This window comes from Eubalaena glacialis, chromosome 15, assembly GCF_028564815.1.
Source record: "Eubalaena glacialis isolate mEubGla1 chromosome 15, mEubGla1.1.hap2.+ XY, whole genome shotgun sequence".
NCBI lineage: Eukaryota > Metazoa > Chordata > Mammalia > Artiodactyla > Balaenidae > Eubalaena > Eubalaena glacialis.
Window position 1 is genome coordinate 53390844 of NC_083730.1, and position 26432 is coordinate 53417275.

Here is a 26432-nt window from a genome sequence, read left to right on the forward strand (position 1 = left end):
GCTTAGCCAATGAGGTAACCCAGGAGAATGAGGGTTAAAGAAGACTATGTTTTATGAAGAACATGTGATTATCTGCTGAATGTTACTAAGAGGGCAAGTGAGATGAGAACAAAGGAGTTGTCACTGATTTGGCAACACTAAAACCAGTGATGACTTTAAGAAGAGCAGGTGTCCATCTGATTGCTGAGGCTCTGGGGGGAGGTGGAGAGCCAGATCTTTACATCACTCCTTGCAGCAAAATAATTCCAGATGGATCATTATCTTCATGAAATCATTAAAACTCTAAAGGAAAACATGGAATAATTTTTTATAACACTGTAAACTAGTAAATTAGTAAAAGTTTCTGCACTGCATTTGCTAGACCAACAGGTGAATTTTCTCAATAAATAGTTTTTACAACTAAAAAGAAACGAGATTGAGTTATTTGTAATGAGGTGGATGGAGTTAGAGTCTGTCATACAGAGTGAAGTAAGTCAGAAAGAGAAAAACAAATACAGTATGCTAACACATATATATGGAATCTAAGGAAAAAAAAAAAGGTCATGAAGAACCTAGTGGCAAGACAGTAATAAAGACACAGACCTACTAGAGAATGGACTTGAGGATATGGGGAGGGGGAAGGGTAAGCTGGGACAAAGTTAGAGAGTGGCATGGACATATATACACTACCAAACGTAAAATAGATAGCTAGTGGGAAGCAACCGCATAGCATAGGAAGATCAGCTCCGTGCTTTGTGACCACCTGGAGGGGTGGGATGGGGAGGGTGGGAGGGAGGGAGACGCAAGAGGGAAGAGATATGGGAACATATGTATATGTATAACTGATTCACTTTGTTATAAAGCAGAAACTAACACACCATTGTAAAGCAATTGTACTCCAATAAAGATGTTAAAAAATAATAATAATAAAATTTAAAAAAAATAGTTTTTACAAATCAATATGAAAAGAAACTGACAGAAAATGAAGAATACAGAAAAAGAAAAAAAATTTATAAGTGTATGAAAAGATTCTTAATCTCACTTATAATTAATAAAATACAAACTAAAGCATCATAATATTTTTTAAAATAAGAAACAAAATAATTAAAATCACAGATACTATTTTTCACCTAACAGAATGGCAAAGATAAGTGTTGGCAAAGAGGTGGAATCAAGTACTTCCATATGTTGTTAGCAAAGGTGTAAATTGCAATCTCTTTGGAGGGCAATTTGGCAATAATCAAAACTAAAATACACATTTCCTTTGATCCAACAATATATGCATTTTTCCGACAGTTCTATTTGTATATGATTGTAAAGATTTAGGTACAAGGCCGTTCACTGCATCATTGTTTCCTGTAACAAAAGTGACAAACCAAACATAAAACAGGAGATCGATTAAATAAATTGTGTAATGGATCAAAAACTATTAACAAACTATTTCTAGCCTTCCCCTTCCATCTGCTAGGTAAAAAGAAATTTGTTTTGGGTCAACATTCTCATCTCTCTCCCTAAGGAAAATGTTCAATAGCTTTTAGACTTCTGTGATGCAATACCATGAGGAAAGCAGAGGGCACAGAAAGATGCAAAGCTTTGTGGAATCCAGACAAGCTCAGGAATGTGAGGAGGCATAAGAAAAAGAAAAGTGAATTTATACAATATTACTAGAGATATACAAACCCTTCCCACGTTTCAGAAATGCAATTTTGAGGCTTAAGTCATTTTGAAATACTTTTTGGTGGTGAACTCTATTTCACTGACTTAGGCACAGCTCTGAGACTGGCCTACAGTGCTAGCTTCAGAAATGTCATATACACACAATGAAATCCATAAAGCTAGTAAAAGTATTGAGGTGGAAAAGCATATTGCTAAATGTAAAAAAGCAAGCTGTAAACTGTATACCGTATGTTCCCACTTGTTTAAAAAGCCCATGCATATATTATTCACATACATGTTTTCAACTACATAGATGTTTTCTGGAGGATGTTTCTGCACATTTATAAAGATGCATACATGTAATAATTTCATTGACCCTCTTGTTTTGTCCTTTACTTTTATGCAATCAGTGCTGAGTGGTGTTTATAATGATAGTGGTATTGAGTATTATTTAAACAAAAAGTCTCTCTTAGGACCTCAACCATGTGTCAACCGAAATAAAAACGCACAATGTAGGACTTCCCTGGTGGCACAGTGGTAAAGAATCCACCTGCCAATGCAGGGGACACGGGTTCGCGTCCAGGAAGATCCCACATGCTGTTGCGCAACTAAGCCCGTGAGCCACAACTACTGAGCCTGCGCTCTAGAGCCCTCGAGCCACAACTACAGAAGCCCGCGCGCCTAGAGCCCGTGCTCTGCAACAGGAGAAGTCACTGCAATGAGAAGCCCGTGCACCACAATGAAGAGTAGCACCCCCCGCCCCCCGCTCCCCGCTCACCGCAACTAGAGAAAGCCCGTGGGCAGCAACGAAGACCCAACACAGCCAAAAATAAATAAATCTATATTTAAAAAAAAAAACGCACCATGTAAAAGTTGTGAGTCAAGTTTTTATTTGGGGACCTCACTGAGGACCATAGCCTGGGAGACAGCCTCTCAGAGAGCTCTGAGAAACTGTTCAAAAGAGGTAAGGGAGGAACCAGGATGTATGTGAACTTTTCTGCTTGGAAAAAAACGTGTAATCAAGCATAAAAAGATCACTGCTAATCACAAAGAACGGACATTTCAAGTTAATGATTTTAGTGCTTTTCTAAGTAGGGGAAGATGAAAGAATCTAGGGTCTTTGAAATTTTTCCTTAGCTACGTATCTTAGCTACCTAGTGGTCAGTATATCCAATGCACAGAATACTTCCAGTTTTTCTCCATCCTGAATTCCCCTCAGGGTGCACACATTAGCAACTGCAGTGGTTAAAGGCTTAATCCTTGTAGAATTGGGATGGCAGGCAACATTTTTTTTTCTTCACATGAGTGAAAACAATTTTCAGAGAAGAAGAAAATACACCATGATGTGACATAGATTAACCATAATGGTGGAATTACATATGACTTTTTTATTCTTGTCTGTAAACTTTTGTGTATTTTCAAAGTTTCCACCATGAGCATGGATTACTTTATCAGCAAAACAAATTTCTCTTCAAAATATGACAGTTTATTTTTAAAATATATTCTAGCCTTTTGGATATTGTCAAAGCTGTACAAAAAACAGAAAAAATATATATAGCTAAAAGATCTTTTAGTTACTATTTTGGTGAAAAGTAGACATAATTTGTTGGGTATCAAAATTTCTGCCCATCCCAGAAATGTTTCATGTGGTGCTTAAAATTACCTTTATTCAAGTCAATTATTTAGTAAAGGTTGTTTGTTTGTTTCCCCCATAAGGACTTTGCTAAAATTGGAAGGGTAACTAACCCACCAGGATCCAGGGAATACATTACAGAGGTAGTTCTTGAATTGGAATGTGAATTGGAACCACCAGGAGGGCTTGTTAAACTAAAAAGGGCAGCTTCATCCCCTAGGATTTCTGATTCAGTGGGTCCAGGGTGGGGCCCATAATTTGCATTTCTAACAAATTCCCAGGTGGTGGTGCAGCCAGCTGGTTCAGTGACAACAATTTGAGTATCTCTGCATGAAGCATACTACCTTATCATCAGCGAGAGCACCAGGCACCTGAGAGCAAGCCAGTGCATGAGGCCAGGGGGTCGTCATGGCTGAAGGTCCAGAGGGGATCCCTATAATTTCAGTGCCCAGCCAGACAGGTGGACATTTCAGAGCAGAGGAGGTGGGGAGGCAAATCAGTAACTGAATCAGAGGCTTTGTAGAGTAGGGATGGGAATGTCACCTGCATCATGGTCCTACCTTCACTAGGTTTGTTCATCGCTACAGATGGATATTTAGTCTTTTCATTGTAAACTGGCTTCCACTGTGCGGAGAAGAGATCCATACCTGCATTTCCTTACCTTCAAAATGGAAATGACTGATGCTTTTGAGTGGTTTTAATAATTAAATCTGAGGGAAAATGTTACCAGAAATACATATAACAAAAATAAGTGTAAAAAGATTATAATAAGTGTAAGGCTTAAAAAAGCAGATGCTTCCTTATCTCTGTGTTACTTCACCTCACCTAGAGCTTAACGGACTCTGGTCCCACCTCTGGGTCAAACCTCCCCCCGGGCTGGTGGCGGGCTCTTCTGACGTCCGCACGTTCCCTGCCACGCTTGGCTCCGCCAGCAGGTGGTGCGGTTCTAGCGCTTTTCCAAAAGTGGGCTGAGAGGACAGAAAACAGAGATTGGGTAGCTCTGAGGCATCGTCCACAGCCACGCACCGCCCGTGGAGCTCTCGGATCACAACACTGTCAGGCCACTGCGTGGCGCCGCCCCCCGCTTTGCTAGAAGTGCCCAGGCATGGATTCCTTTTGGGTGACTGGGTTTGGAAGGAGAACTTGCTTAGGGTGCTAATTGGACCCGCTGAGAAGTGGCGTCTTAATTGGGAAGATAGTCCGCACACAATCCCATGTGCTAAAACCTCGCCCACCGTCTCCAATCGAGGAAAGACAAAAAGGGGAGAAAGGAGTTAAAGCATCAAAACCACACGCCGTTGGGACAGCTCCAGAAGTATCCTTCCCGGGCCGGATTCCAAATGTTCAGCGGCCCGGGTCTGCGAGTCCCTGGGCCGGGGCTGCGCCCCCAGGCGCCGCAAGGCGGAGAAGTGCCGAGCTGGGACTGGGGAGGGCGCTGTGGGATCCGGCGGTCGGGTCCCGACTAGCCCCGCCCCTGTCCCGCTCCCCACCCCACCCCACCCCACCCCGGGTCGGCCTCGCCCCAGGACAGGTCTGGGGCGGGTCCAGGCCGTGCCGGCAGCGGCCCCACCCAGAAGTGGGAGGAGCTGACGACGCCTTCGTCCTTCCTGACCTGCGCGCGCAATCAGCCGCAGCTGGCGCTTGTTCTCTTCTTCAGCCGGTGCCGGACCCAGACAGACTCGGACGCCGAGCGGAGCCTGCCAGCCGAGCGGAGCCTGCCAGCGGACCGTCACCGACGTCTGCAGCCTGGCGCCACGGCAGCATGAGTGCGTGCGTCCCGGCCCTCGGCCTCCTCCTGCTGCTGCTCTGCCCGGCGCAGGTGAGCGGCCGCCGGCGACCCGGGCAGGCTGTGGGGGACGTGGTGAGGCCGCGAGGCGGGGAGGGCGGCGGGCTGTGCAGCGGCTCAGGCGCCCTCGGCCCCAGAGAGGACCAGCCGCGGGTCCCGCGGGTCCCGGGGAAGTTGGTCTAGCGATGGAGCCCCTGGAGGTCCCCCCCAGCTCTCCGGTGTCTTTCTCCGGCCACGCAGTTTTCCCTGTGGTCTGGAAGACGGTGGCAACTGGGGGCTGCTTGTTTGACCTGTTTGGAGCTCCTTTCACCTGTGGTCACCTCGTTTCTGGATTAAGGGTGTGGGGTGAAGAGAGGAGGAAGAAAATGGGCAGAGAGGAATAGGGTTCGTATTATTTAACCTGCCTTTTCCCCCCTTAATTCTGCCAGATGCACGCGAATTCTTTGTAAATGTGTTTAGAAGATCTGACCACTTTATTTCTTCCTCTCCTCCCCTAAGGGTGAAGGAGGGAGGGGAGATAAAGTTAGAAATCCGTCAGGCCCCAAATTGGAGCAGCCCTAAGTACTTTACAGAAGGCGGCTTGGTCTTCTAAAGAGTGCAAGTTACCTCTTACCCACTCCCTTTACATCTCTAGAAGCTGAGGCCGACAGGTGCACGGGTTAATTGGATTTCGCAATACCAGCCGTGGAGAGGATGGGGCCTGGAACTCCCTGGGTCGGCTTTCCCCTGGTTTGGTAGAAACCCTGGGCATGAGCGCCTCGCTGCTATTTGTGTGGCTACAGTTTTATCCTTTAAAACTGTGGGTGTCGGGAGGGATGTCTAAGGATTTAGTGCTGATTGAACCAGATCCTGATGGGAATCCCAGGTTCTCGTGCCCACTCATAGGTGTGTCAGTGATGAGGGGGCAGTGAGTCCCAGGGGAAGACAGATCAAGGGGTTTCCTGCACCAGAAAAAGCTCTCCTGAGACGTCTGCATAGTTCTCAGCAGGGGGGGTAGGTGTGGCTGACCCCGGAAGGGCCTCCTGTATGTGCGTGTGGGCGTCGCCAGGGGTGTGGGCTTGTGGAAGAGCACACACCTGGTGGGGAGGGGAGGCAGAGGAAAGCAGGTTTCGGGGAGGCGCTCTGGAATGGGGTCAACCGGTAGACCGCCTGCTAGCTCTGTGGCTTTGGGCTCATTACTCTTTCAAGCCTAACTTTTTCTGAAGATAAGCAATACCTCGTATGATTACTGAGGTCCCTCCATGCATAATGATGTTTGGAGAGACCGCATCACTGTAGTAAAAACTCAAGAAATAGCAGCAGTTATTTGCTTTGAAAATACAGCTATTCAATTTCCTGAGAGTTTTAGGTTAGGATCTAACAGGCAGGCTTCACATGGTTAAGTAGCTTTAATTTATCTCTGAAATCCTTTTACCTCAAGGTAGCAGCCGGGGCTGATGGTAAATGAGTGCCTCTCCTTCTAGGACTTTTGGGATAGGTCAGAGGTTGGTCACAAGTTTCTTGCAAAACGCCTGGAAGCCTTGAGGAGGTTTGCAAATATGAACTGGAGACCCTCCTGTTGATATTTTTAAGATTAGCTCCCTAATGTCTGCAGAGGCTTTCAGTACCTGCATTTCCTCACACCTGAAATGTGATGGGCGGGCGGGCGGTTCCCGCTTTTAGAATTCTCACCAGTGATAAGCAGCTCGTCTGGGTTCAATCTGAGCACCAGTAAAGTTCTGTCACGGAATTGCAGACTAACTGTCCTTCATAAAGTCTGAAATAACCTTTTGGGGGGGGTGGGGGATTTTTGCTTTCCTTAACTTTTAAGTTTTACAGATGATGAAATCACATTACTAAGACTGCATGGTTTTTAAACCTTGTGTTCATCCAAATAATGTGTGCAGTTTTGAGAAGTAGTACACATCTCTCCTGACTGTAATATTTATAAGCTTTTTCTTGAGAGACTTGCACCATAATGAGGCCTGGGTAGGAATTAAGTCATTAAAACTGCTTTTCCTGAGGAGATCGGGAATGGGTTAATCTTTCAGCCTGAGAGCACTGAAGAATAACTTTCTGAAATTGGAGCGAATGTGGGTAATCTTCCCCAGTCTCTCCCATTCCTTGATTGATGCTGTGATCAGTTATTTTACTAACATAAGTAATCAAGGGAAAATGAGGCTTTTTATTATTAGCAAGTGGGCAGAAAGAAAATGCCTTGCTGAATAGGTCTTTGTATTCCTTCAGTGTTTGTCATATTACCCAGAACAAAGAATCCTCTTTCCTGGGTAACCCTTCCCCTCCCTCCACTCCTCCTAAAAGGGATGCTTTTCAGGGGTGTTTTACAGATGACACATTACCTGTGCGGAAGCCTGGAGTGGGCCATCTCTAGCCTGATCTCAGGTGCCTCGTCTGCTCTTTCACCCACAGATCTGTGAAGGGCACCAGCTCTCCAGCCAAATAAACTACTTGCTGTCAAAACTCTGCCCATCTTCCAAGGCCCAGTTCAAAAGTATCTTCATCTGTGACATTGTTATTCTGTTCTCCCAACTAGAATGCCTTCCCTCTGAAGTTCTCAATCTTTGTTTAAACTGCTGCAGCAGCAGCAGCGTTTACGGCCTGGCACAAGACTTGGAGTTAAAAGACCTGGTGTGGGTCTTGACTCTTCCTCTTACCAGGAGTGATCTTGGGCAAAGGCAGTCTCCTCCTCTGTAAAATGGGGTTAACAACTTCGCCTACTTCTCAGGGTGCTTGTGGAAAGACAGAGAAATATTGTTTGAATTGAACTACCATGCTGCAGGCTCCTTGAGGGCAAGAACTATATTTTACCATCTCCAGCATGGCCTGAATCAACAAATCATTGGGCCTTTATGGATTTGGGTGAGGGGATAAGATCGGGGAGGCATTCAGAGGCTAGTAGAGATCAGAATTGGATTTGCATTTGTTGTCTGGGTGATTGCAAAGATCAACGGTGGCCCGACAGGCTTTCCTTTGCTTGGAACATGCTTGTTATTTTCAGTCTTTAGAATATTTGCTTTGGCAAGAAAACTTTAAAACACACACACACACACACACACACACACACACAAACCCAAAAAACCCCTGCTTTCTCTGATGCAAGTGTGCTCTTGGGGGATTTGAGAGGGAATCTTTAGAATTGGGCCACAGAGGAACTCAAATGACCGTCATTCAGTAATTTCATAAATGTGAAGTGAGTGCAGTGTAGGATACAATAGTAGATTGAAAGAATCACCTAGCCAGAAAGTGGTCTGTCTGTAAACTGTAAAGTGCTATGTAAAAGTTAGTAGTTACTATCCCTGTCTTGTTCATAGTTGATGGGAGGAAGAGTGGATACATAAAAAAATTACAATGCAAAGAAAAGTATGCTCTAATAAAGGGACAGAATGTGATGGGGAGTCCATTTTTGAGCTGAGTGTTGGAGGGTGAATTAATGCTTACCAGGCGGATGAAAGGAAAACTGGAGAAAATAGGGGGGAAAGTTACCCAATTGTTACTAAAAACCATTAAACTGTACACTTCAACGGTGAATTTATGGTATGTAAATTATCTCAATATTTTTAAATGGCATCCTGGATTACAAGAGACTAAGGAAAAAGGAATTACCTAATTTTTGCATAGTACTCCATTGCGATGACACCTCTGGTCTTGTTTTAACCTCCCAAGACTCCTTAAGATAGGTGTGATGCTGTTTTTCCTGTTTTACAGATGTGGATATTAAGGCTGAAGTTTGTCTCAAGGTCATAGTTGGTAAATGGCAGACTGGGGCTTGAGCCACTGTCTTCTGACTTCCGGGCTCTACTTTATTGAAATTCAGAATATTGCTGCCAGGTTATTCATATTTAGCAAGCTCTGTTGAATGGGTGTTTAGTAGATGTTCTACTTGGCCAGTAACATTCAAGGCATGTTCCTGGCTCCAGTGTGGCTTCTCCAAAAGCCCGTGATAGATCAGGGGTGGATTTAGCCTACTGGCCTGACCCTTGGTTCAATTGTCACGTTGTGTGAACATTCCTTAGGAAAAAACCTACGGACAGTATACACCCCCATCCACTTTCATGGTTTTGATTTAGCCTTGTGGCTTTTGGATTATTTTTCAAACTCGTGAGTTGCGGGAGCTCAGAAATGTCTAAGACTAACTAATAGTGTGACCTTGGGCAAGTCAGTTAAACTGCAAGCTGGAGGGGTTATCTGTAAAGTGAAGATTGGCTGAGCCCATCTAACTCGAAAAATATATCTAAAATACCCATCTAAAGGCGTGCCTGGTGCTCACACAAATTATCCTTTGTTGTGTGGATATGTTTACCCCAGGTTGGCTATAAAACAGTGTTCCAGAGAATTCCGTCAATAAAAGTCAGAGCAGACCAGCCTCCACCCCAAATGTCCTGTCATATTTGTTTGGTCTGCATACCTGACCCCAAAGGACACAGCAGGCAGCTTAATCTCTGGACAGGATTCTCTGGGCCACCGCCTCCTGGGTTATCCTGACTGGCCAGGCCAGCCCCTCAGCTCCACCCCTCGCCAGAGCTGCAGCTGGGTGTGTCTCCAGGTTCCATCTTGAGCTTTACTTATACAGGACAGCAGCAGAGGTGAGGGGACCAGGCCCTGCACTGCATCTGCATGGGATGGCCAGGTACAGGCCTGGGGCTGAAGACAGTCACTGGTCCTGAGAAAGTGAGTCAGGACTTGACAGCTGCCTAGAGTTGTATGTAAATGGTAGTCTTAGTCCTGCAGGTGAACAAGGCTGTGTGGAAAGAGGGACACCTGTGTAGGATGATAGTGGAGGGGACAGCCCATCCCTAGCACATTGTCACAATCTAAGGATACGTCCGTGTACAAACTGAGCTGAAGTTTGAACAGTGCAGCAGCTGGCGGGGTGGGCATGGGGGTGAATAGGAGGGAGAATGCTTAACTTGGCGTTCAAAATCTTGTTTCTCATTACTGGTTTTGTCACTTATGAGCCATGTGACTTCAGAGAATCCTCTCTGAGCTCCAGTTTCCTTACCTGTAAAATTCTGTGATACTACTCCATGGGATGTCTGAGAAATAAACGAGGCAATGAGGGAGAAATCACTCAACTTTGTGCCTAGCACTCGGTTGATGTTCATTAAGCATTTGAACATGAGTTAATATTCAGCCTGGAGTATAGAATTCTGTTGCTGAGGTTCAGAGCTTCTCCATGTGATAAGATGTGCTTTGGGGGAGCTCCCAATTAGAGTCTGTTTAACAGCTGCTAGAGTTGCTGACGTAGAGCAGAAGGGGCATTTTTTTTTTTAACTTTCCTGAACTATTCCTATTATTATTGAAAGATGCTTCCCTGTGCAGTCATATATCCAATAATTAAACTCTAGAGCATGTTGTGAAATAACCATATGGCCTAACCTTTAAAAGCAGAGATGGTCTAGGCTTGTAACCACTAAATTCTGGGTTAAAGCCAAAGCAACTTCTTACATAATCCAGTCAAGCTCCTTTAACTCATCTTGTACATTTTGATAGTTTCTGAATCAGTGAACACTGGATGAGATACTATAGAAAATTTCAAAGGAAGTATAACACCTGGGCTCTGCCCTTTAGGATTCTGTGGTCTTACAGGGCAGTCAAGACAAAGGCAAGAAAATACTCTTGCAACCTCTGCCCTCATGCACAACTTCGTGATACTCATAAGTATAAATTCTCCTTGATCTTAGAGCAGGAGCCAGCAAATTATGACCTGGCTAGAGCCTGTAGTTGTGGATAGTTTTCTTGGGATACACCCACGCCCATCTTTTACCCATCGTCTGTGGTTACTTTTGAGCTACAGCAGACAAGGTTGAGTATGTAGCACAGAGACCTTAGGGCCCATAAACCTACCATATTTAATATTTGGCCCTCTAAGGAAAAGTTTATCCACCGCGTCCTGGTGGATCCCCAGGGGAGCTTGTGGAATGTAAGTCACAGAGAAATGGTTCGCCTGAGCTCTGGGTGCAGGACACCTGCTGACTCAAGCAGTGAGGATGGATGCCCATGAGCACCAGCCAGGTGCTGCCTGGGGCCAACCTGCCTATGCCCCAAGACAGCTCACCCTACGGGGGAGCACCGTGACCAGATCCAGGTGATAAGAGTCAGAGTTAAATTTAGTGGAGGCAGTGAGTCTTGGGTGAGGCTTGTAAAAAGGGAGGCCGTTCCAAGATGGGGGGCGGGGACTGAAATGTGTGGAGAAAACAAGGGACAGCAGACAAGGGCTGGAGTCTGGCCTTGGGGACCCTGATAAATACAGTTACAGGCAGTTCAGGTAGAGTCAACAGCCAGTCACAGAGGGTAGTAGAGATTATGTAAAAGTTACTGCATTTGTGTGTGTTTGCGTGGATACATCTCTACAGGTTTGCCTGTGGGAGGGAATTGAAAGCCCGGAAGACCTAGATCTAATAAGTTAGCATTGGTTAAATCTGAGGAATGGGGTGGCAGTGGAGAAGTAAGGGGGAGCTTTCAATGTTATCTCATATACACCTGTGATGTTTGAATATTTGTGATGGGTGGGTACTCTGTAATTAAGGAAAATAAAGCCTACACTCATTTAACATTTTAGGAGTCGGTTAAATGTTTAAATGCTTAAATAAGATAGTTCTTGTGGTCATGAATAGCTCTGTAAGACTGGTCGGTGCCCATGAGATGAACTGTGGAGAATTATCATTCTTTGGACTTGTCCCCCCCCCCGACCCCAGGTGGAGCTTTGGCAACACCTGTTATTAGAGACTCTGGCTGTGTCGCATGACTCTCAGACCCATGGTGTTTCAACTGACAGTCACCCTTCTCTGCTTAATCTCAGTATAACCAAGAATGTGCTCTCTGCAGTCCTTGCCACTGGGCTTTTCTCTTATGTGGTGAAGGGCATCCGAGCTCATGTTTTGTGATAAAATACACATAAAATCGACCGTTTTAAGTTAAAGTACAGTTCAGGGACATTAGGTACATCACATGTTGTGCAACTACCACCACCGTCCATCTCTGGAGCTGAGCTCACATGCAGTCTGGTGCCCTTTGGGCTCTGGCAGACCTCCAGCTTGGTGGGTTTATTTCAGTATCGGGCAGGATACGTCCTTCCCCAGGCGAGTATCATTGGTGTGAAGTCAGCACCAGGTGTTCTTGTATCAGAGTAAAGGCAGCTTTCACCCAGACACCTTGCTTCCCTGAGGAAGGAAGTACGTGGCCTGTACCCGAGCCCTTGATTGCTCGGCGTGCCCTTGGTCTTGGCGTCGGCTTGTGCTGCCCTGACGTTCCAGGAAATCTTCCAGGGATCTTTAGGTGAGCCGTTGTCTTCGTTGATAAAGTCCGACCGCTGTGCTGTGGCGCTTTGGAGCCTGGAAACCCCAGTTGTTCGGATGTCAGCTAGGTTCTTGACGGACTGCATAGTTGAGCTCGGCCTAGTCAGTGGTCCACTGAGGAGTGACCCTCGTGCAGCATAAGGAGTAAGAGCTCCAGCTTCCAAACCAGCCAGGCCTTGGGCAGGGTCTGGCTCTGCTGTTTCTCAGATGTGGCCTCAGATGGGTCGCTTTACCTGTGGAACCCTCAGTTTCCTCATATGTGAAATGGTGTTATTTTAGTGCCAGCCTCACAGATCTGCTGCGGAATTGAGGTGACAGGGGCACCCTTATCCAGTGCCTGGGCGCCGTGGGCGTGGTGTACCCCCATGGGAGCAGACCACATGGTGGGAGGTGATGAGGTGGACAGAGGATGGCTGTGGGCTTGCAGGGAAGGGGTCGGGGGGGAAGGGGTGAGGGAGGCTGCACCGGCGAGGCTTCCCGGGAGGTTGGTGGGAAAGGTACCTGGGCTTGAACCCCTGATGAAGAGGGTCTGGTGATGGAGGAAAGACTGGTTTCCTTTTGAGCACCTGGGCTGTGCAGCAGGTGGTTGAAGGTGAAGCTGGAGAGGAGTTGGGGGTGGTCTGACTGAGCGGGAGGGTGAAATGGAGCAGCCTTCATGGGCAGGAGCAGGTGAAGGGACCAACACAGAGATGAGGTTGAACATGTGGATGAGGAGGAGGCCAGGTGGTGGAGGTCCCCAGGGGGGCTCGGCACCAGCCGGGCCGGGCCTGCGGTTGAAGGAGATGCTCGGGTTTCAGCTGTCGGCGAGAGACTCGAGGTGGGGAAGAGGCCTCCCCACCTGTGCAGCTGTGTGAGTGAGTGCACAGGCCTGCACAAGGCATGGGTGATGGACCCCCTTGAGGGAGGACCTTAATTATAGGGTTGATTATATCTTATTGAGAGTCTGTTTCTGGAACTAGAATGTTCTGGTTTGAATCCTGGCTCTGCTGCTATTGGACAAGTTATTTAGCCTCTCTGCCTCTGTTTGCTCATCTGTAAATTGGGCATAATAGCACCTCCCAGGACTTCCCTGGCGGTCCAGTGGTTAAGACTCTGCGCTTCCACTGCAGAGGGTGTGGGTTCCATCCCTGGTCGGGGAACTAGGATCCCGCATGCCGCGCGGTGTGGCCAAAAAAAAAAAACTTCCCTCGTGCATTTGTTGTAAGGATTCATTGGGTTAATATGTAAGAACAGTTAAAACAGTGCCTGGCACACAGCGAGTGGCCTGTGAGTACCTTTGGGCCCCGCCGGTTCATGCTTCTTTAGGTAGATGACTTGGGAAAGCAAACCTAAGAGCAGTGACTCAAGCCCAGTTTTTTCCTGGCCCCAAAGAAAACAGTTGGAAGACATTAAGAATAATTCCTTACGTTTGAGTGGTAGTGCTTTCTAGTTTCCTAAGCACTTCCTCCTTTATTCCCTCATTCAGCGTTCACACCAGAGCTGTGACGTAAGCGGGGTTATGAGTGCAGTTCACAGGTGGGAGACTCCTGCTCTGCTCAGCCAGGTTACCTGCTCCAGGTGCAGCCGGGCTCAACATTTATTGAGGAACCCAGGACTCCTGATCTCCCGCCCCTCAAGCTCAACCCTCAGCCCTTCCTCCCCACCCCCCCGCCCCATCTCTTCTACTTGGTGGGTGGAAACAACTTTGCTTTGAAACAAATGGTGTAGATTATAAAAGATGATCTTGTAAATAGGGATCAAACAACATTGGGTCATCTTTATTTTCCCGTAGAGTGCTAAGTGCTGAGGAAGGGGAACTTAGACTCCAGACGCCCGTCCTGTTAGTCATGCCAGAGTTGCGGTTTTATGACTGGATTCCTGCCACTCCTGTGGGTGACGTGCCAGAGTGCCCCCTGGCCGGGACCTGCTTGCCCTGTTGGTCTGTTGAGAATTCTGTGAGGGGGAGTCCAAGGGACGGGTCCCTTGTATGTAAATTACAGGTCAATATAAGCAGTTGTCACCCCTCCTTAGCTTATTTGCCTTTTCAAACTTCAGTAGATGGATAATGACCTTTTAGTGGGAAACCCAGAGTTTTGGAAAGAGCAGTACTTTCTTTAGATTTGCTAGGTTTATGGACATAATTAGGACATAATTATCTTTTTATATAGAAATGGTGGAATTTTGCAACTTCTTGCTAAAGGTTTGGGATATGGCGTTGTTAAATGCTTGTTGCTTCCTCATTTGTATAATTTCCCTTCCTTGTGGCCTAAACATATGACTTTTTTTTTTTTTTAACTTTTATTTATTTATCGCTGTGTTGGGTCTTCGTATCTGTGCGAGGGCTTTCTCTAGTTGTGGCAAGCGGGGGCCACTCTTCATCGCGGTGCGCGGGCCTCTCACTATCGCGGCCTCTCTTGTTGCGGAGCACAGGCTCCAGACGCGCAGGCTCAGTAGTTGTGGCTCATGGGCCCAGTTGCTCCGCGGCATGTGGGATCTTCCCAGACCAGGGCTCGAACCCGTGTCCCCTGCACTGGCAGGCAGATTCTCAACCACTGCGCCACCAGGGAAGCCCATGACTTTTAATGAAACAAGATGGGGTAAGTCATAATTTCTGTTTTAAAATATCTGAAGAATGAATTCAGAGACAAGTCATTTGGACCCTTAGATTTCCCCTCAACACCCCTCAACCTCCTGCCTGTTTTTCCTTTCATGTTTTCAGGGCCTGTTGTGGGATTTGTGTCTTGATGCCGGCGACCAACACAGCCCAGCTTAACTCCTTGCGGTGTGCGGCCCATGTGCCACTGCCCCTGGAGGGAATTCACTCTCTTGCTTCTATGCCAATTTTTTTTAAATGGCTTTTCCACCAGGTATCTTGGGATCCATGGTTGCTTCTCGACAGTCCCTGTTTCCCTACATGATAGCTGATTGCAAGGTCACGCCGGCCGTGACCCTGGCCAGCTTGGTGGAGCTCGGTGGCCTTGCTGATGGGATGAGTCACATGGTGCCCTCCTCCCCCCAACCCCACTGCTGTGTGACTCTCACGTGGGAAATAGGAGTGGCTCTTGAGGAATCTTTACACAAGAGGTTTTATATTTTTAAGATTCTGAGGTGATTTTCCTTAAAGTGAGCACATTTCTTGCCTTTTACTTAAATCTGGAGGACAAGGTATTCATTCTTGCTCATCCTCCTTACGGTCTTTTCTTCACGTTACTCATGGTGTGCTGATATTAATTAACCTTAACAGATATGCAAATGATCTTTCATTATTTAGACCTGACACAGTTCCTTATACAGATGTGCAAAAATAGAGCTTTAGTAATCACAGACTCACATACTATCTTGCTTTCTTCTACACTGATTGTTAGTGACTCTTATGTGGAACTGTAGCTTCCTCTTATTAATAAATAAACTAGCAGGAAGTAGAAATCATGTAAATAAGGAATTTCTATTACTTCCTTCGCTGACTGACTTGACAAGTCCATTTTGGTCTATTTTAATTAATATTTGTCAAAATGTTAAACTAACCAGTGCCTCTTGCTGTTACTTGGCTTTGCAGATAACCTTGGAAGCTTCTGTGAATGGGGCTTGAGTGGGTGCCCTTTGCTGTTGAACTTTGTGTTATCCCTGAGGCCCTAATGAAGTGAGTTTTGGGTTGACTTTTGTAGGTATTTTCACAGTCCTGTGTTTGGTATGGAGAGTGTGGAATTGCATCTGGAGATAAGAGGTACAATTGCAGATATTCTGAGCCACCAAAGCCGTTGCCAGAGGATGGCTATGACCTGGTGCAGGTGAGTTAGTTGTCTTGGGCGTTGGGAACACAAAATGCTAATCAGAGATCCTCTGCAATTATACCTTAAATATTACCGTGGGGTGGGGATAGAGATGAAATGAATGGGCTTTTCTTATCCCAAACTCTTATCTGTAGCACAAAGAAGATAACATAACTCCAGAGGCGTAATTTTTGGGGGCTGACTATACCTTGCTCATAAAGTTTCCCATTATCAGGTTACTACTTAGGGACTGATCTTGGTACCTCAGATGTTGCTTTAGCAGCTTCTTCAAAATACACTCAAAGTTAACTCTTTTTGTTCCTGGATTTCAGGACTTGAGTGGACGAGGCTGCTAAGTGGCTGTGACTCCCTTGTCCTCTGTTCACTTTAGTGATTCCTCCGGTTTCCACCAAGAGCCTATGAACTTTGGCTGCTACCAGGAATCTGTTTCCTGTTGTCTCTTTCACCATCCCTGATACACAGGGATATTAGAAAAGAACTGGAAAAATCCAGGTGGAAAGACTGGTCTTAGAGGCTGCAGTTGATACGGTAGCGGGTCACCTGGACTTACTCCTTTCATCAGAATTATTAAAGGCATTCGACATTCCCTGGAGTGACTGATGGAAAGAGTAAATAGCATTCTGGTTAAACTTAACCAAATAACCTAAAAAGAGGTAAAATGATTGTCAAGGGAGGAAATGCTGTCCAAACTGATGATTGTAGAGATTAGCTTCCCAATTAGGAAAAAAAAAATTAAAATGCCTCTGCTGCCTCTACTTTTGTGAATCCCTAGTTATAAACAGTAACTCTGATAGCCTTTTAAAAGAATTCTGCAAGCACTTTGCATGTAGGTACCCTTGTGTACCTAAAAAGGGCGATATGAATAAAATGGTCTTATATTTGAGGAATGCTTGTCCTTATTTAACTGTGCTCCTCTGATGTCCGTGCTTTCTCACCCGAAAGGAACTCTGTCCAGGGTTCTTCTTCGGCAACGTCAGTCTTTGCTGTGATGTTCAGCAGCTTCGGACACTGAAAGACAACCTGCAGCTGCCTCTGCAGTTTCTGTCCAGGTGGGTTGACCGCCAGGCATGCAGGAAAAATGGGTTTAAAAGTTAGTTCTTGTTTTAAGAACGCTATCTGATGACTTCTCAGAAATAAACAGTAACTTCTGATAAAGTAATAATTATCAGACTCAGTTCTCTCTCTCTTTACATTCAGAGTTGCTACTTGGTTTTCCTCTGAGATGTCTTCATCCCAAAGGGGACCTGCACTGGGGTTTGGGTCCTTTCAGACTTGAGCCCCTTCGCGCTGTGGGGAGGAGAGGGGGTCCTGCCCATTTCTCTGACCTGAGACCCTCCTCCGTGCAGTCCCTTGCATTGCCTCCCTCCCCTGCTTTGTGCGTGGTTCTCTCTTCCTATGGTGACCCCGGCCTCGGTAGAGCCTCGGTAGAGCCTTTGGTAACTGCTCAAAGCTTGTTTTGGCAGAGTCGGCTGGTTTTGTCAAAATTAGTTTGCCATCCAGTGTGTTCTGTGTGACTGGGGCAGTGAAAAGGGCTTTGTAATACATGTTCTCTAAGCTTACCCAGCAGTTCTCGAATGTGCAGAAGAACGAACTGGTGGTGGTCTTTAGAACAGCACGTTGAGCACCCTGATAAAGGCGGATGGGAAGGACATGTGCTTCTCTATGCAGGTGTCACTGCAGGTGACAGGGCACAGGTCGGTGTCCACTAGGAAACCTTGCTTCTCAGATTTTCAGTCGGCAATGTAGAGTGGAAAACCATCTGTAAATTGTTCTCTGAGGACAGCAAACAATATAATAGATCAGAAAGTTGCGACTCTAATCAGGCCAGCTTATCTTGTGGAAGGAAGCCTAGTGGATGTTGCTGTAGCCAGATTGGAGCTGTCATTTAGCCAAAATACATTTATCTAGCACCTGCTCTACGTGAGGTATTATGGGCGTAAACATCAAAAGATAACCAAGTTTCCCCCGTGTTGTCAGAGGTAGCAAAGTTTTATTTATAATAGCAAACAGTGAGATGCTAATATGGAATACTATGCAGCTGTCCCAACTGATGATTGTAGAGATTAAATGGAGTAACATGGAAAGAGGTTTGTAATTTATGGAAAGTAGTAGAAAACTGTGCACCCCAAGAGCGAATTCTGTTTGAATGGTGTAATTGTCGTTCCTGTCTGTCACAGTAAAGCATGGAACTCCTGAAAGCAAGTCAGCGTGGGTGTCTGCTCCTTCACTAGACCAGAGGCTTTGAAGGCTGGGACCACACCTTCCTTGTTCTGTGTCGCATGTGGTCGTCTGGATGGGTTCAGAATAGAGAGCAATCTTGATTGGTTTTGTTGCAAGAATGCAAGTCTGATGAAGCAATAGCTTTTGCAGATAACGGTGAACCAAAGAGGAGAGAGAGGTCTTCTGCCACATAACTGGTCAACATTAGAAGCTTAAACTTTGAACCTGGAAGACAGCAGACAGTTGTGGTTCTTATGAAAACCCGGGTGCTTCTGAAATGCATGCAGCCAGAGGACACCACTGCTGTTCTCTTTATCTTCTCATGTCACGGGGAAATCCTCTTGTGTTTAGAGAGAGCCTAGGATTATCTGAGAGAGATATCTGAGAGAGCCCTTCAGTAGGTTATAAGATGAAAACTCTAATGTATAAATCTCATTTTTTCCCTTTTTTCTTCTCAATCAGAATTGTCACCATGATGCTTCTAAGTCCTTCTAACTTCAAGACAGAGAAAACATGTCTGAATTATAAAGTGCAGAATTCAGAGAGCATTTGTCTCTTTTTGAAATTACATCTGGGCAGCACAAATGTAGTAATTAGGGCAGTTTCTAAAGAGGTGTCTTTATTTTAACATGAGGTTTTAGGTTTGGAATTGCTGGGTTTAATATGTCCTCATGGTAATCCATTTGCCGTTTTACAATAAATTTTAAACATTCTTTGTCTATTTTAAATCATCTTTTTGCTGGCTCTATCATCCGTGAAATCATACATAGTAGTTTACTTTTCCTTTTAGATGTCCATCCTGTTTTTATAACCTAGTGAACCTGTTTTGTGAGCTGACATGTAGCCCTCGACAAAGTGAGTTTCTGAACGTTACAGCAACGGAAGATTATGTTGATCCTGTTACAAACCAGACAAAAACAAATGTAAAAGAATTACAATACTATGTTGGAGAGAGTTTTGCCAATGGTAAGTAAACTTTTAAATTATTCCTCTTTTATATTTGGTATCAGGACAGTGGATCAAATTGTCCCTTTTTGTTGTCCTGTCAACTCTGTGAAAATGACAGTTTTTAGTTCCATTGGCCTTGAAATGTGAGTTGTTGCTTTGCTTGTATCCTGGGACTTGAGCTACAGCCTTTTATACAATCTCCTTAAAGTATTTGCTTTCACTCCTTCCTAAGTATAAGTTCCCACATGGAAATTTTTAGTATGTGCAAGCTTATTTCTATACATTTTAGAAACCATTGGAACTTTGGTTCTAGTGGACATGAAAGGCATAACTTCATGAATTACTGCAAGACTGAGGAGATGGGGTGGAAGGTAGAACTAGTTGGCAGAGGAGAGATTTTTGACTATGAAGAAACAGATCACGAGAAGGGAAAGTAAGCAGGTGTAACAAATAGGAGAAAGGGTACCCCAGCAACTAGAAATCATAGAACAATCTGAAAAAGACCATGTCATGTTTGTTGAAAATGACTGAAATGAAAGAATTCTAAAAGAATAGGACACTAAGGAAAAAGAATGAACAGATTAGAAATAGAACTATAGGGCTTCCCTGGTGACGCAGTGGTTAAGATACATAACAGGCAGGCAGTGGTTAAGAATCTGCCTGCCAATGCAGGGGACACGGGTTTGAGCCCTGGTCCGGGAAGATCCCTCATGCCATGGAGCAACTCAGCCCATGCACCACAACTACTGGGCCTGCGCTCTAGAGCTGCGCGCCACAACTACTGAGCCTGTGTGCCACAGTTACTGAGACCTGCGTGCCTAGAGCCCGTGCTCCACAACAAGAGAAGCCACTGCAATGAGAAGCCCACGCACTGCAATGAAGAGTAGCCCCCGCTCGCCACAACTAGAGAAAAGCCCGTGTGCTGCAACGATGACCCAATGCAGCCAAAAATTAAAAAAAAAAAAAAAGAAATAGTCATTTAAGTGGATTAAAAGAAGATTAGATGCAGCTGAATAAAGAATGTGCCCAAAAACAATAAATAAAATAAGAAAATAATTCATCAAAGTTGTTGACTATAAGAGCAACATATAAATTTAATTATAATGATCAGTTAAAAACGTAACAAAAAAACTTACTAGAAAAAAGATCCCATTCACAAAAGCAACAAAAAGTAGGGTACCTAGGAATAAATCTACCAAAAGATGTGACGTAAAAGACAGCCTGACAGGATGAAGAGAGATCATTCTGTGTAGAAACAGAACCATCCATGTGGGCAGTTGATATATAACAGGTGTGTTGTTACAAATCATTAAGGGAAAGAGTGGGCTAGTTGATAAATGGAGTGAGAAATTAATTATTCATCTAATTTTTATTTTTGATTAACAAAGTAAAAATCCTGATCTTGGAAATTTTTAGAAGTAAATATAGAATGTCTTTATGACTTTAAGGTAAGAAAGGATTCTAGACAAGAGAGGAAAAGCAGAAACCAGAAGTGAAAGAATTTATAAATACAGATAATTAGCATCTGTAGCAATCAGTGAAATGCAGATTAAAACAGTGAGCTACCATTTCACATATCAGATTGGCACAGATTTAAAAATTGGTCAATTTGAAATATTGGTGAGGATGTAGAGGCAGAGGAATGCTAATATACTACTCCACTGGTAACTGTAACTTGGTGTGAGTGTTTGAAAACCATTTGAAAAATAGTTTTGCAATACCTGGTAAACTTGAAGATAAATATACCCTCACCGCAGAAATTCCACTTAGAGGTGCCTACCTTAGAGAAACTCTTAATGCATGTAAGGAGGGAGAACCATATAAAAACGTTCATTGTAGCATTTCTGTGATCATGAAAAATTGGAGACATCAAGAGAATGAGAAGACAAGCACAGACGGGGAGAAAATATTTGCAAAAGACATAATCTCATGAAGGACTGTTACCCAAAATATAGGAAGAATTCTTAAAACTCAACGATAAGGAAGTGAACAACCTGATTGAAAAGTGGACAAAAGACCTGAACAGACACCTTACCAAAGAAGATACATGAATAGCAGATAAGCATATGAAAAGATGTTCAACATCATATGTCATTAGGGAATTCTAAATTAAAACAACAACGAGGGACTTCCCTGGTGGCACAGTGGTTAAGAATCCGCCTGCCAATGCGGGGGACACGGGTTCAATCCCTGGTCCGGGAAGATCCCACATGCCTTGGGGCAACTAAGCCCATGTGCCGCAATTACCGAGCCTGTGCTCTAGAGCCTGCGTGCCACAACTGCTGAAACCCACATGCTCTAGGGCCCGTGTGCTGCTGCAGCTGCTGAGCCACGTGCTGCAACTACTGAAGCTGGCGCGCCTAGAGCCCGTGCTCTGCAACAAGAGAAGCCTGCGCACCGCAACGAAGAGTAGCCCCCGTTCGCCGCAACTAGAGAAAGCCTGCACACAGCAACGAAGACCCAATGCAGCCACAAAAAAAACAAAAAACAACGAGATACCACTACACACCTATTAGAATGGCCAAAATCCAAAACCCTGACACCCCCAAATGCTAGCGAGGATGTGGAGCCATGGGAACTCTCATTCATTGCTGCTGGGAATGCAAAATGGTACAGCCACTTTGGAACACAATTTGGCAACTTCTTAGAAAATGAAAAATATTCTTTTTTTAAACATCTTTATTGGAGTATAATTGCTTTACAGTGTTGTGTTAGTTTCTGCTGTATAACAAAGTGAATCAGTTATATGTATACTGAAAAACATTCTTACCACACATTCTAGTAATCATGCTCCTTGGTTTTCACCCAAGAGAGTTGAAAATGCATATCCACATGAAAACCCATACGTGGATGTTTGTAGCAGCTTTATGCGTAACTGCCAAACTTGGAAGCAACCAATAATGTCTTGCAGTAGGTGAATGGAGAAACCGTGGTACCTCCAGACAACAGAATATTATTCAGCACTGAAAAGAAACAAGCTATCAAGCCATGGAGAGACATGGAGGAACCTTAAATGCATGTTACTAAGTGAAAGAAGCCAACCTGAAAAGACTACATACTGTGTGATTCCAACTCTGTGACACTTTGGAAAAGGCAAAACTATGGAGACCGTAAAAAGATCAGTGGTTGCCAGGGGTTGGGGGCAGGGAGAGACGAATAGGTGGAGCACAGGGATTATTAGGGCAGTAAAACTAATAGTTGATACTATAATGGTGGATGTATGTCATTATATGTTTGCCAAAACTCTAAAGAATGTACAGTACCTAGAGGCAACCGTAACAAAAACTGTGGACTTTGGGCGAATATGATGTCAATGTAGATTCATCATTTGTAACAGATGCACAACTCTGGTGCTGCTGATAGTGGGGAGGTTGTGCTTGTGTAGAGGCAGTGATTATATGGGAACCCTCTGTGCTCTCTGCTCAGTTTTACTGTGAACCTAAAACTGCTCTAAAAAATAAAGGCCATTTTAAAAAAACATTGGAGACACTAAATGCTAATTAAGAGGAGAACAGATCAGTATACTGGAGCATAGTCATAGTCTGTTATGTTAGAATGGATGAATTAGGATTGTGTCAGTCACGTGAATGACACTTAAAAATACTGACTGAAAGTAAGTAACAACATATGTAGTATGTTTATATTAAACAGTACTACATATTTATGGATACAATATATCGTAAAAGTACACAAATGTGCATGGGAAAAATAAACATCAAACTCAGGATTGTGATTACCTTGGGGAAGGGGGGATGCCCATAGGAAGGGATAGTGAGGGAGCTTCAGCTATATCTATAATGCGTTTTTGTTAATGTTGAGGCAAATGTTGTAAAATAGTAAGGTCGGTAGAGGTGGGTGGCAAGTACATGAGAATCATAATCTCCATGTTTTCCGTATCCTTGAAATATTTGATAAAATTAAAACCTGAAAACCAAATGGTTAGCTGCAAGATATGAGGGAATTACTCAGAAAACAGCATAGAGATATAAAGTTCTGGAAATCATTAAAAGTGACATATGGGGGTAAGAGAGCTGGGGAGAGACAGTAAGCAAAAGGATAATGGCTGGGGATTTTCCAGAATGGATGAGAGATGAATCTTCAGACTTAGGAAAAGAAAATGAATCCTTAAACCAGATAAATTAAGAAGAAATAGAATAGGGGCTTACCTGGCAGTCCAGTGGTTAAGACTCCTTGTTTCTACTGCAGGGGGCGTGGGTTTCATCCCTGGTCGCAGAACTAAGATCCCACATACTGCATGGCGTGGCCAAAAAAAAAAAAAAGAGAGAGAATATATATATAAATCAGTTGTATTTCTATACACTTGAAATGGACAATCTGAAAGTGAAATTAAAAAAAAAATTCCATTTACAATAGTATCAAAAAGAATAAAATACTTAGGAATAAATTTAACAAAAAAAGTGTGAAACATACTCTAAAAGCTAAAGAACATTATTAAAAGAAATTAAAGAGGATCTTTATAAATGGAAAGGCATCTTGTGTTCATGGATCAAAGACTTAATATTGTTATAAGATGGCAGTACACCCCGAATTGATCTACAGAGCCAGTGCAATCCCTATCAGAATCCCAACTGACTTCTTTGTAGAAATGGACAGGCTGATTTTTAAATTCACATGAAATTACAGGGGATCCAGAATAGCCAAAACAATCCAAAAAAGAAGAACAAAATAGGAGGAATCACACTTCCCAGTTTCAAAATTTACTACCAACCAGTGGAAAACAAGATGGTATGGTACTGGTATAAGGATAGAGACATACAAAGAAATGAGACAGAATTGACAATAATCCCATACATCTGTGGTCATCGGATTTTTGACAGGGGTGTCAAGACCATTCAATGGGGGAAAGAATAGTCTGCAACAAGTGGTCTTGGACAACTGGATAGCCACATGCAAAAGAACAAAGTTGTACCCTTACCTCACACCATATACAAAAATTAACTTAAAATGTTTGCAGCAACATGGATGGATGCATTATTCTAAGTGAAATAAGTCAGACAGACAAAATTAAATACTGTATGATCTCACTTATATATGTGGGATCTAAAAAGTACAACAAACTAGTGAATATAACAAAAAAGGAGACTCAGATATAGAGAACAAACGAGTGGTTACCAGTGGCGAGGGGTGGGGGGGCGGCATGTAAACCTGGGGGAGTGGGAGGTACAAAATATTGGGTATAAGATAGACTCAAAGATGTACTGTACAACATGAGGAATATAGCCAATATTTTGCAATAACTGTAAATGGAGTGTAACCTTTAAAAATTGCATTTAAAAACTTAAAATGGATCAAAGACCTAAATGTAAGAGCTAAATCTACAAAACTCTTAGAAGAAAACATCAGGATTAAAAATTAAAAAAAAAAAAGAAAAAAATCAGGATAAATCTTCATGACCTCAGATTTGGCAATGAATTCTTAGATATGACAGCAAAAACATGAGCAAACAAAAGGAAGAAATAGATATCTTGGACTTGATCAAAATAAAAAACTTGTGCTTCGAAGAACACCATCAAAAAGAGGTGAAAACAATATTTGCAAATCATGTATTTAATAAAGGATTTGTATCTAGAATATACAAAGACTTCTAACAACTCAATAAGTAGATAACCCAATTTAAAAATGGGCAAACGATCTGAGTAAACATTTCTCCAAGATGTTATACAAATGGTCAATAAGCTCATGAAAAGGTTCTTGAGATCATTAGTCATCAAGGAAATGCAAATCAAAACCACAGTGAGGTACCGCTTCACACCTACTAGGGTGGCTAGAATCAGAAAGATAAATGTTGGCGGGGATGTAGAGAAATTAGAACCTTCATACACTGCTAGTGGGGATGTAAAATGGTGCAGTCACTTTGGGAAACAGTCTGGCAGTTCCTGAAACAATTAAACATAGAGTTACCGTATGACCCAGCAGTTCCACTCACAAGAGAAATGAAAACATATGTTCATAATAGGTGGAAACAATGAAGCTATCCATCAACTGATGCACAGATAAACAAAATGTGGTACATCCATATGACGCAATATTATTTGACCGTAAAACGGAATGAAATATGGATCCATGCTGCAACATGGATGGACCTTGAAAACATCATGCTAAGTGGTAGAAGCCAGTCAAAAGACTATATATTATATGATTACATTTATATGAAATGTCCAAAATAGGCAAATCTATAGAGACAAAAGTAGATGAATGGTTGCTTAGGGCTTGAGGGGATGGGGAGATAAGGGAGCATTAGTTAATGATACCAGGTTTCTTTTTTTTTTTTTTTTTTAAAGTCCTTCAATCAGTTCTTTATTTCTTTCTTTATGGCTGTGTTGGGTCTTCGTTTCTGTGCGAGGGCTTTCTCTAGTTGCGGCAAGCGGGGGCCACTCTTCATCGCGGTGCGCGGGCCTCTCACTATCGCGGCCTCTCTTGTTGCGGAGCACAGGCTCCAGATGCGCAGGCTCAGTAATTGTGGCTCACGGGCCCAGTTGCTCCGCGGCATGTGGGATCTTCCCAGACCAGGGCTCGAACCCGTGTCCCCTGCACTGGCAGGCAGACTCCCAACCACTGCGCCACCAGGGAAGCCCCACCAGGTTTCTTTTTTTAAGGTGATGAAAGTGTTTTAAAATTGACTGTGGTGGTGATTGCACATATCTATGAATATGCTGAAAGCCATTAGATTTTAACTTTAGATTGGTGAATGGTATGGTATGTGAATTATCTCAATAAAGCTATTTAAAAAAGGAATCCATACCTAAATATAGCTTATAAAAACTATAAAATTCCAAAGACAAATATCAAGTAGAGAAAAGATAGAAATCACTTCAAAGCAAGTAGAGAAAAGATAGAAATCACTTCAAAAGAATGACAGTTGGAGATTTTCTAACCAGCAATGATAGTGGCCCGAAGGCAATGGAATTATCATAGTTCTAAAGAAGCTACTATCGCTCTAGCTAAATTGTCTTTCAAGAGTGAGGGTAAAACACAATGAATTTATAAGTATCTCCTTAAAGTTTAGGGGAAGAAGGTCCTGGTAAGTTTCTAACAAGCAGGGACTGGTAATTGAATATTAAGATAGGACCCATTACCACTGCTTCCTCGTGTGCAAAATGTCATTGACATTCTTATTTCGTGTG

At 43.8% G+C, this 26432-nt stretch overlaps 1 protein-coding gene across 1 annotated transcript in view; it reads left to right on the forward strand.

The window, feature by feature from the left end:
• Positions 1 to 4894: 4894 nt before the first annotated feature.
• NPC1 (NPC intracellular cholesterol transporter 1) overlaps positions 4895 to 26432 on the forward strand; it is a 48833-nt gene continuing 27295 nt past the window's right edge. Inside the window, exons 1-4 of the mRNA XM_061170386.1 lie at positions 4895 to 5087; positions 15994 to 16116; positions 17062 to 17168; positions 19130 to 19305. Of these exons, the coding sequence (XP_061026369.1) occupies positions 5031 to 5087; positions 15994 to 16116; positions 17062 to 17168; positions 19130 to 19305 (463 nt within the window). The 5' untranslated portion in view covers positions 4895 to 5030. The remainder of the gene's footprint in view (positions 5088 to 15993; positions 16117 to 17061; positions 17169 to 19129; positions 19306 to 26432) is intronic.